The 12,211-nt window shown below is 38.6% G+C and overlaps 1 protein-coding gene across 2 annotated transcripts in view; it reads left to right on the top strand.

The window, feature by feature from the left end:
* The window catches only part of LOC102605563 (zinc finger CCCH domain-containing protein 69-like), a 37,792-nt gene that overhangs the window by 4,815 nt on the left and 20,766 nt on the right, over positions 1-12,211 (top strand). The window contains exons 4-7 of one of the 2 annotated variants that reach the window (XR_366594.2): positions 4,247-4,316; positions 9,339-9,427; positions 9,551-9,611; positions 9,888-10,041. Coding sequence is in view for 1 of the 2 variants with exons in the window: in XM_006338836.2 (XP_006338898.1) it covers positions 4,247-4,316; positions 9,339-9,427; positions 9,551-9,587 (196 nt within the window). In the remaining variant the exon portion in view is untranslated. The remainder of the gene's footprint in view (positions 1-4,246; positions 4,317-9,338; positions 9,428-9,550; positions 9,612-9,887; positions 10,042-12,211) is intronic. The other variant, XM_006338836.2, reaches the window with a different exon arrangement.

The raw sequence follows: 12,211 nt of genomic DNA, 5'->3' as shown, positions 1-12,211 counted from the left end.
AAAAAAACATTCGTATTTTCGTAATTCAAAATAACTCAAAAAAAAATAATTATTTTTTGAAATAGCTATATGTGCCGTCCCGTTTATCCCATCCCGTTCCGTTCCGGTCCATTCCGGTCCGTCCCGGTTCTATCCCGGTATATAGTGGGACGGGACGGAACCGAGCCTCCATCCCGGTAGTTCCGGTCCGGTTCATCCCGGTACCGGTCAACAACCCGGTCAAATCGTCCCGGTCCGGTCCGGTTCCGGTTCGTTCCGGTCCGGTGGTCCCATTCCGGTCCGGTGCCCAGCCTTAAGGGGTATTGACCTCATTGGTCATCCACCTGTCCTCTTCGTCATATTCTGTTTTGATGGCTCTTCCTCATAATATATGATCTTCTTGTGTGTCTTTTCAAGGCCATTTAATTTTTAAAGCCTTGTTCTAAAACTCTAGGTCCCTGATTTCCAGTCCTCCCTTCTTCTTGCTCACTAATGAGGCCTTCCATTTAACCAAATGAAAACCTATCTTCTCCTTATTTCCTTGCCACAAAAAGGATGTTCTAATGATGTCTAGTCTTTTAATAACTCCAATGGAAATTGGAAACAAATATATTATGCAAGTGAGGGCATCTAACACAGTTGATAAGTATGACTCTTCCTCCCAGTGACAATTTTTTTTTTTTTTTTGAGAAATGTAACAGTTAGTCTATATTTTATCCACAGGTATACTACCTCAAAAAGTGTAGTTCCCCTCCAAAAGTGTTGTAATTACATAGGATCCTATACCTACCAAGTTACAGCCAATCTATAGTTATGCTGATTACTTCTTAGCTATCTAGGACTACTTGTTTACACCAAAAATAATACAGAGCTAAACAATTAAGCTTAAATCTTTGTATGTTGCTCTGCTTTCCTTCATAACTTCTCCTGTTCCTCTCTAGCCATACTGTCCACCATATACATGATGGGACAATCTTCCATCTCTCCTCCTTTCTTCCTGCATTTCCATCTCTATTCCAGCACTTCAAAACTTGTTTGATCCTTCCTGGTTTCACCCATTTAATCTCTCTGATATTGGTGAACATTTGCCACAGCTGGGTTGTCCACTTGCAGTGTAAGAAGAGATGGTTGACTGTCTCTCCTTGCTCTTCACACAAAAAGCACTTGGAACACAGGTGAAAGCCTCTTTTGTTCAGGTTCTCATGTGTCAAAACTGCCTCCTTAGCTAACAGCCAAGTAAAACAGTTTACTTTATAGGGTATCTTGGTTTTCCATATCATCTTCCAAGGCCATTCTACTTCCTCAATGTCAACTGTGTTGAGATCTTCATATGCTGAATTTACTGTGAAATGCCCTTTGCTCCCCACATTCCATACCAGTGAGTCCTCTTCCTCAGACAGGTTACCAAATTGTGCTAGGGTAACCAAAAACTCTGCTATTCTGCACATCTCCCAATCATTTAAGTTCCTCCTGAAGTGCAAATTCCACCCCTGATCATTCCATAATTCGGCTACAGTTGCTTGTTGCATTTGACATAGGTCGTAGAGGTCAGGAAACCTTTGGCTTAATGGGACCTGTCCACACCATTTGTACATCCAGAAAGCCACCTTTCTGCCATTTCCCACCTTACAATATGATCTTTCTAGCACCAAATCCCATAGATCACTGATGAATCCCATAGGGAGAGGTCACCTTTGTTGTCATCCACTTATCCCTCATTCCATATTTTGCAGCAATCACTTCCTTCCACAATGAGTTCTCAGCAGATGCAAACTTCCATAACACTTCATCATAAGGCTTTGGTTCTGAAACTTCATGTTTCTGATTCCCACACCCCCTATCTTCTTGCTTATATTCATTTCTTCCCATTTGACAAGATGATAATTCCTCTTATCTTCATTTCCTTGCCAAAAGAAAGTTCTTCTGAGTACCTCTATTCTGTTGATTACACCAGCTGGTGCTGGGAAAACAGACATCATGTATGTTGGTAAGGCATCCAACACACTGTTGATCATAGTAAGTCTTCCCCCCGGGATAAGTATTGGCTTTTGCAGTTTGCTAATTTTCTCTCACACTTCTCTATCACTCCACTCCAAATGCTTATTGACTTACTTTTTGCACCTAATGGCATGCCCAAGTAGATGGCGGGTAGCTCCCCTATTTACCCCCCTAGTGTATTGGCTAGCTCCTCAATTTGTACCACTTCATTAATTGGATAGATGTAGCTTTTCCCCCAGTTTATATGAAGGCCTGACATTGCTTCAAAAATAATGAAAATGGTCCTCAAACTTCCACCTAGTTATTTTCTTCTCACACTTCGCAATAACACCATTCCAAATTTTGGATTTTTCCCCTTAAGGCATACCATGATATACAGTGGGCAGGGACCCAACTGCTCCTTCCCAACATTGATGCTAGGAACTCCATATCAGTAACCTCATTATTTGGGAAGAAGGAGCTCTTCCTCCAATTGATGGGAAGACCTGAAACACGTTCAAAGAGAACCAAAATCACCCTCAGGTTCATAAGTTGTTTTACATTTGCAGCATAGAAGATAAGGGTGCCATCTGCTAAGTTGCTCAGGTGTGGGTGTCCGATATGGGTGCGGATCTAGAGGTCGAATCCTTCATGATCTAATTTTTAAGATTTGGGGATATGGATTCATCTATGTATACGGGTGTGGAGATTCGCCTAAAAATAATTAAAATATTTAAAAATAGAGTTATGAAACCTAAATTATTAGATATTATGTGGAGAACTTGAGGTGAATCTTGGAAGGAGATTAAAGGAAAAGGAGTGACATAGAAATTTCTATATAAAAGGTATTCCATTTTCTTCAATTTCACCTTTGCCTTTTGTATTGATTATGGGAATATTAAAATTGTCCAGACTTTCCCCAACGATTTTGGTCAAAGTACCCAAAATCTGTTTACCAAATCGGACACGGATTCCACACCCACACCCATGTCGTGTCGACACGGGTGCGGCACCAAAAGTGAAGAGTCCGAGCAACTTAGGTCATAAATGTGTGATCACCTTGTTGCTGTTGTCACTCCTAGCCATTTAAATTCCATTAATCCAGCCATTGTACTTGGCTGTTTTCACCATGTTGTTAATGCCTTCTGTAGCCAATATGAACAAAAAGGGAAACAATGGATCACCTAGTCTTAGCCCTCTTTGAGCCTTGAAAAAACCAGCAGGCAAACCATTTGTAAGGACAGATAACATACTGTTGAAATGCATTGTTGAATCCAATCGATCCATTTGAGTCCAAATGCCATTCCTTATAGAATATCAAGCAAGAACCCCTAGTTGGCATGATCATATGCCTTTTCAATGTGAAGCTTGGATAAAATGCCATATTTTTTCTGACTGATTTTTGAGTTGGGCATAAAATACCCCTAGTTGGGCTTGCATAAAATACCAGGTTGCTCAGCCTATTTTACATCTGGCTTCAAGGCTGTAGCAAACCCCTGGTGACCCTTTGACAGCAACAATTAAAATTTAAATTATTAGAAAACTAAAAAAATGATAGAAAAACTGGTGGATTCTCAACAAATGGTCTTTATATCCTGGGAACCTGATTGAACTTAAAGAGTAGGAACTGCGGAGGGCATTCACTTCTTGGCAAGTTGGGACTAGTAAGGAGTTGATGCTGGAGCCAGAGTTTTTGACACAAGGTATCATCACAGGATAGAGATATTTCTGGAAGTCATGCTATCGCCTGTTGATAACCACAGGAATCAAGGAAGGCCACTAGAGCATGATCTTTGGTAGTAAAACACCCTCAAAGGTAGCTTGCTTTACTTGGATTTAGTAATCTACATAAAAGGGGATTCAACATATCTTTTTCCTTGTGACTGGATTAGTGAATTCCCTCTCCCGAGAGCCAAACCTCTTTTATAGTAACATTTTCCTTGATTACTCTCCAAAGTAGTAACTATGATCCTTAATTTTCATATCATGAAAGATTGCTTCTATTTTGATGTTCAAGCTTTCAGAATGATACACATGAACATTCAAAGGGTAAACTTAAAAATCTAGCAAGGCAGTAGCTGTCTTGTAATGCGGGATAGTAGTTATATTTGTCACATTGATGTGATGCGGCCAATTTTAAATTGAGATGGAGTATATTTATGCTTTGTAAAGTTTTTAACTAGGATGCTTCCATGCCCCAGCTTCTTTCAGTGGGAAAACTGAACAGAAAGCAAAAGATTCTCTGAAGTGCCATTTTTAGAAGTAATTCCTTTTTAATTCTTGTTTTCAGATCTATCGACTGCAAGCACTTTGACTTTGGGAATGGGACTTGTCCATTTGGGACTAGCTGTTTCTACAAGGTAAGAAGTGTTAAGATGCCTGACTATCTTTAGAATTTTATTGTTTCAATTAGTGATAGTGGTTTATTGCCGTGGAATAGATCTTTTTTACGTAAATTACATCATTGTATGTGAAGCAACAAAAATATACTTCTATAACAACAATCACACCTTAGTCCCAAACAAGTTGGGCCGGCTATCTGAATAACCACTTTTTTCATTTATGCTCACGTCATATCATCATCTGTCGTGGTTGTGGAGGAACTCGCTCTACACTGCAAAACTAGTTGTGAAACATATATGTTTATATATTAAAAACCCATGTAAATCAACATACATGAATTCTTAAGTGTTATACTAGCATGTAACAAATGCATATAATATTATACTAGCATACCGTATGTACAAATATCATACCTCAGATATAGAAAGTCATACACATTCAAGTAGAAACAACATTAACCATATATTATCTAGTATCTGCATATATGCACATCACTTCACATATACTGTACCCCACTAACCAGTTCTAGCTTGGGAAACTTTTTCCCATTGATTTCAAAGTCTTAACTTTCCTCGGTCCAAGCCAAGCTTAACCTTCCACAACTTTACCGTGTCTGAAATCCCTAAAGCGACTCCAATTTATTCCAAAGAATTCTCAAACGATGTGGAGTTTGAGAAAGCAAGGAAGACTATTGAATCTTGTATACTTGAACTAGAGATGTGTATAATGTACCAAAATGTCTTTTTGAAGAAGTTGAAATCAAAGGGTTACTAAATATAGAAAATGACATTCTTCTTGAGACAAACCAAAAAGGAAAGTAAGACACATAAGTTAAAACAGAGGGAATACGACCTTCTAATTTTGAAATAGTAATAATAGGTGTGAATGTAATCAAAGGTTTCACGAAAGATGATTTTCAATAACTTGAACCTACTTTTCAACTATGTTTTTTTCGTATCTCTTAAACAAAAATAAGGGGATGAAACAAAATAAAGAACCAGAGAAACTCAAACTTCATAAGAACAAAGAAATCGAGAAACTGCTCCAAATTTTCAATGGATCAATAAGGCTTTGTCGGAAAAGAGGTGATAGGGTGGTGTAGAGTAGCCAAGTGAGCTTGAAGTGTTTTTCGATTGAAAGCTGGAGAAGCTTCACGTGTTGGTGCGTAAGATGGTGGTGAGAGTGTCTAGGGGCATGTTGAACCTCATGTGCGTCTGTCGGTGGTGTGTTTCTTGAGACCGCGGGAGGATGGGTGAGCTAATTTTGTTAAAATTGACCTTTGGATCTTAGCCGAAAATTGAGAATTGATATCTCATCCTCGTTCAGCCAATTTCCTTTTTTTTTTTTGGTTTCTTGAGCAGAAAAAGAATTAGAGGAGAAGAAAGAAGGAACTGTCAGAGTAGGGGCTAAAGTCCTTGGCTCTAATACAAACGACAACAACAACATACCCAATGTAATCCACTAGTGTGGTCTAGGGAGGGTAAAGTGTACGCAAACCTCATTCCTACCTCATGGAGGTGGAGAGGTTCTTTTTTAAATGACCTTTGGCTCAAGTGCTTCAAATCAAAATGAAAAAGGAAATATGACAGTAGAGAAAACAAGTCAATTAATACGGAAAGCAGGATCAACATCCATAGAAAGAACAATAACAACAAAATACTGTAGTAACTGAAACACTAAAGACAAGATGGTGACAACATGTAGTCATGTACAAGGCTAATACTACACCATACATGGTGCTTCTAGACTCCCACCAAGCTTAATAATGCTGAAAAATGGGACAAAGCTCAACTACCTACTAATTTTCTACCATCATCGACCTCCACACGCTCCTATCTAAGGTCATGTCCTTTGTAAGATGAACCTGTGCCATGTTCTACCTAATTATATCTCCCCAATACTTCTTCGGCCTACCTTTAACTCTCCTCATACCCCACTATATCCAACCTCTCACACCTTCTCACTGGGCATCTACACCTCTTCTCTTCACATTCCCAAACCATCTCAAACTCACTTCCCGCATCTTGTCCACTACGAAGGCCACTCCCACCTTGTCCTGATATCCTCATTCTTGATCTTTTCTCTTCTAGTATGCCTATACATCAATCTTAACATCCTCATTTTTGCAACTTGCATCTCCTGAACATGAGAGTTCTTGATTGACAAACACTTTATCAACAAAGTAGGTCGTCTAACCAACTCCGTAGAACTTACCTCAAGTTTTGGTGGCCTTTTTATCACACAAGATTATCGAGGTGAGGCTCCATTTTATCCAACCGCACCAATACGATGTGTGACATCATCATCAATCTCCCTATTACCTTGGATTAAAGACCTATGATACTTGAAAACGACTCTCTTGGGGATGACCTGTGTATCAAGCCTTACTTCCACGCCTACCTCATATGAGGCATCACTGAACTTGCACTCCGGCTCAACTTGAATTGTTTAGATTCTATGGTTTGTCTCCAAATCTCCAACCTAGCGTTAACTCCATCCCATCAACCAGGTGTAACGTGTCAAAGGTCATTTGATGACACGGTCATTTGATCATTCAAACCTTTCAATTCATAGGTGCAGATCTTGAACCTATGAATGGGGTTATTTTCGAAACTCACATAGAAAAAATGAAGTGAGTTAGACCAACTATATACTTGGGGATGCCCTTGGGAGCCAAAAGCAAATTTATAGGCATCTGGAATGAGGTGATTGAAAAATGTGAAAAAAGGTTGGCGAATTGGAAGAGCTAGTACCTTTCTTTAGCAGGAAGATTAATACTCATCAACAGTGTTTTGGATCCTATGCCTACCTATATGATGTCGCTTTTCCCTATTCCTGATGGTGTTATTGACAGGCTTGATGCTTAGAGGAGGAACTTCCTGTGGGAAGGAAATAGTGAAACCAAGAAATTCCACTTGGTTAAGTGGGATACTCTGATTGAGAGTAAACATGCAGGGGGATGGGGATAAGGAATTTAAAAATTCAAAACCAGTGCCTTATGATGAAGTGGCTATGGAAATTTGCTTCCAGTGAGCAAGCTCTGTGGAAAGATGTAATACAGGCCAATTATGAAATGGAGGATCTCTGTATAACTAAAATAGTCACTAACACTTATGGATCAAGCCATTTGAGAGCCATCAAAAACCATTGGCCAAAGCTCAGAGGAAACTGTAGTATTAAATTGGGTAATGGTAGGAAAACCTCTTTTTGGGATGATAGATGGCTAGAACAAGGATCTTTAAAAACCTTGTCCTCGGATATTTTCACCCTAGTAAAGGGCCACTGTGGTAGAGATGTGGTCAAACCAAGGGTGGAATCTGAGTTTTAGAAGACCTCTAAATGACTGAGAAATCCAAAGGTTGGTGGAGTTTTACAAGGTCTTGGGGCAGTTCAAAGAAACTATTGATGCACAAGATAGTTTGGGAAGGCAGGATCACAATCAGGACAATTTCAGTGTTAGAAGAGCGTAAAAAAAGTTTAATCCTTGTAACAGTCAGAGGAATGGGTGGCCATGGAAGCTGATATGGAAAACTAAAATCTCCTACAAAGTGACTTGTTTTATTTGGTTCCTTGCTAAGCAGGCAGTTTTAACCCAAGAAAATCTTATGAAAAGAAATATTCAACTGAGTCCTAGGTGCCTTCTATGTGGTGAAGAAGAAGTAGACTATCAACCATCTCTTCCTTCACTGTAGAATAACCAACATTTTGTGGAATGTTTTTATCAATCTGAAGGGCATGAAATGGGTTATGCCTAGGAAACTTACGCAGACTGAAGATATGGAGCAATTATGCAAGCATTACTAGGCATAAAGAAAGATGGAAAATCATTCCGGCTTGCATCTGGTGGTCTGTGTGGAAAGTAAGAAATCTCAGATGCTTCCAAAACAAGAGTAATTCCATCCAGAAGATTAAGATGAATTGCTTAGTTTTATTTCTATTTTGGTGTAAACAGGAGTACATGGTAGATCTAGGATCGTTACAGATGTTTTAGGTTCCTTGTAAATTTTGCTATAGGATTAAAGATCTTCCTGCTACTCTCCACAATTGTAATTAGGAACCTGTAATTTTGTTGTGGCAGGTTCTGGTTTTTTGTTTTGGAATAGAATACAAGTTGTTACCTTCTCAAAAAAAAAAAAAAAACTAAAAGCAACTTGGACAAAAAAACGAGTGACTTAGACAAATCTTTTTTGTCGATAACCTCAGACCAATCAATCGAATATTGTTTAATATGTGATATCATGTAAAGAAATAAGAGATTTAAGAATGAATTGCTTGATCATTCCCTCGAGCATATTGGGGTCCTTAAACAGGAAGGAAAGTGATACCTAGTAATTCCTATGTCTATTTGCATAATTATCGTGACTCTAAACCTTTCCTATACATACAAGGAAACAGCTCTTGCCATTTTAATGATTTTATAATTCTTAACAATCTCCCCGGATCATTAAGAACTTCCTTCTGGTCTGTTGAGGCAATAACCTTTTTGCTAGGCGTTACAATTCTGATATAATGATTTCAAAGTAGGATATTGATGTAGTTAACCTTTGTAGGTCTGGGTTGCTGCGTCTAACTTTTTCAAGTTTGGAATTTTGAATCTGATGTGTCCAAAGATATTAATATGATGTGATCTTCAAAACATATGACACATCAGTGTTTTGTGAGATTCATGCTTATTAGTTTCAGCCTAGCTACATTTTCTTTACTTTTCCAGTCTGTCTTGATGATAGTTTATCCCAAGTCTGTTGATTTTTTGGTTGTTTAGTTTCCACTGGTAATATTGAATAAAAAAGAAGTGGAAAGTTTAGTTTTTGATGTTTCCATGCAAATCAAATGCAATCCACCTTCACACAAATTGCAGGATAAGTTCTCTCATGAAAGGAGATTCGTGATCAAATTTAGACATTTTTTTGCTCAAGAATAGTGATATTACATCATGTTAGCAATGTTTCTCCTTTATATTTCCCATCTTTTGTCTTTGTTCACATTTTGATATTTTTGTTTAAGATGCTTATTATGGACATTGTGGTCTCCTATTGCAGCATCAACACCATGATGGTCGTCTGGAGGAAGTGGTACTACGCCATCTTGGTTCTGAAGATGGAAGCACAGTAATCGCTAAAAATATCAGGTCATATATCCTTGAACTTTATTTCTTCATGATTTGACAACTCACTCTCTTACATGGTGTTATACTTTGCTTTGGTTTATGATCATCATTTGATTCGCTCTTCCATGTTACTGGTTTCCTCAGGCTCTCGGACTTCCTTAGGAATTTGGAAATTAGGTGAACAGTTTCTTTTAGTAATTTCAAGGTAAGTTCAAATCATCCTGTTTGCTTTTTCTCTTTTGTATTGGTGGCATTTTTGCCCGATTAATGGATTTCTTTGGTGTGATATTTCTTTTTGGCTTTAAAAGAAAGACTATAGAGCTCCTTTTGAAATGGAAATTGAAACAGTAATTAAAATGTTTTTTGGGGCTTACCTCGATGTGTAATTCCACCCGCCAATCCACTATTTAATGTTCTTCGAATATTTGTTCATGATCTATGTTAATATATTGTTTGATGACCAACTTTAAAATTGATGTAGATGGGGTTATGATATAAATGAACATTTCTTCATGTCTCGAAAGCCAATCAATTCACTCAGAGGCAATGCTTGTTTCAATTGCTTATCTGTTGCCTTCAGGATGATCAGCAATTGCGAACATTATGTTATATACAAGAGTTCTTTATAACACTTTGTAAGTGAGCTATGATTTCATGGTTGAGTTTCCTTCACTGGCTGCTTTTAGTGTTGAGTTGAAAGCACTTTATCATGCAACTCAAGTTCTGAATAGACTAAGCGTTCAATTGCAACTATAATTGGATGTGAATCCATGTCAAATCCCGCAAGGAGCAATGTTTAGGTGTGTCTAGTAGTAAGAAATCTCTTCAATCTTAGTCCAATTCTAATATTTATTTGGGTTTTCAATTAAACTAAAACTAAGATTGCAATAGAATTTTAAGCAAACCAGTAAAGAAGAAGAGTTCAAATCAAGTGATAAAAGATGCTATGGTTGTAGCCCCTAGTTGGTTTGCTTTCGTTGATGGAAACTCCTTGTGTTGTCTAATCGTTTGCTTATTGATTATGGTTCAATTGTGATTTACCCATAAAATCTCCCTAGAAATAATGGGCCTATCCCAATTAAGTTCTCCCTAAAGATTTCTAGAAGAGGAAGCTTCTTTGTATTTCTTTATGAATATACAACCCATGAAAATGGGGATTTATACTTTATGAGTCCTAGACTAAATAAGGAAAGCCAATACTCCACAATCAATTTCTAATCAATTAGATTAAATATAATATCATCCTACTCCTATAATTCAGCTATCAACATCAATCAACCCCCCCCCCCCCCCCCCCCCCCCCCACCCCCCCCCCCCCCACACACACACAAGTTGGTGCAAAAATGTCGCACATGCCCAACTTGCAAACCAGTGTATAAAATATCCGTTTCTTGAGGCCTTTGGTAAACACATAAGCTTGCTGTTTTTTTTTCCATGATAAATGGGACAAACTCACGACACCAATTGTAATACTTTTTTTGATGAAGCGTCAATCAATTTCAACATGCTTTGTTCAATCATGTTGGACTTAATTTTAAGCCAGATTGATAGCCTTGTTGTCACAATACAAGGGAGGTTTCTCTTTTTCAGACAATCTCAATTCCTATAGAACCTTTTGTAACCACAAAACTTCACAAACACCTAGGGCCATAGCTCTATATTCTGCCTCCGCATTTGATCTAGCAATTACATTTTGCTTCTTCCTTCTACAGGTGACCAGGTTTCCTCCTATGAGTGTACAGTAACCAAATGTAGATCTTCTATCATCTAGAGATCTAGCCCAATCAGCGTCTGTACAACATTCCCAATGAAATCCCCATAAGTGGGGTCTGGGGATGTAGAGTTTACGCAGACCTTACCACTACCTCGTGGAGGTAAAGAGACTATTTCTGAATGACCCTCGGCTCAAGTGCATCAAACCCAAGTAAGAGAAGAAGAAAACAATAAGGAAAGCACAACCGTTAATAAGAAAAACATTGTAAAGTCTACAAGAAAGAAACAAAATATGGCAAGAACTACAATGGTATGACTAGTACTACGACATTCACTAATAAGCCTAAACCTACGCAAGACAATAGAACAATCTACCTATACTAGCCTTCTACCCTAATATGTGACCTCCACTCTGTCATGACCCGATTTCTCGAGTCATGATGACACCTACTATACCCTACCAGTAGGTAAGCCAACCCGTAACCCAGAACATCAAGCAATGAGCGAAAGGGCAGAAACTAGCGAAAACAATAATCTAAACAAGGATAACAAGGTGGAAGCAACCCAAAATATATATACAGAAATCCCTCCCAGAACGTGGAAGTCACTAGTACAGAGCTACCTAATAAAGAGTACAAGTCCCAAAAGTGGACCACAACAGAGCGTGTCTCAAAGGCAACAAGACTAGCTAAAAACAAAAGAAGGAGACAGAACAAACCCCAAAACACTAAGTGCTCGCCCTCGTCTCCGAATCACAACTGCAAAAGAAGGCTGGAACTAATCACCACTGGTAACTGGTACTGGGACATGCATCACGAAATAGATGCAGAGCGTAGCATGAGTACCAACACAACAGGTACTTAGTAGGCATCATAGGCCGACTGTGCAAAAAGGGTAAAAACAATAAGAAAGGATAGAATCTAGACACAGAGAGGTCAAAGCGGATAAGAAAAGAAAGCACACGAGCATACCAGAAACAAACTAAGTACAACTAAACTAAACCTAACTGGACCCCATATGCCCAGAAGGTACACTCATGTGCAAGCTCAAATAAAACTTGAACGAACCCCCATAAGCCCGACAGGTACACAG

The sequence above is a fragment of the Solanum tuberosum genome, unplaced genomic scaffold (genome assembly GCF_000226075.1).
Source record: "Solanum tuberosum cultivar DM 1-3 516 R44 unplaced genomic scaffold, SolTub_3.0 scf00007, whole genome shotgun sequence".
Taxonomy (NCBI): Eukaryota; Viridiplantae; Streptophyta; class Magnoliopsida; order Solanales; family Solanaceae; genus Solanum; species Solanum tuberosum.
Note: the sequence above shows the minus strand (reverse complement) of the source record. Positions and strands in the feature narration are given on the sequence as shown.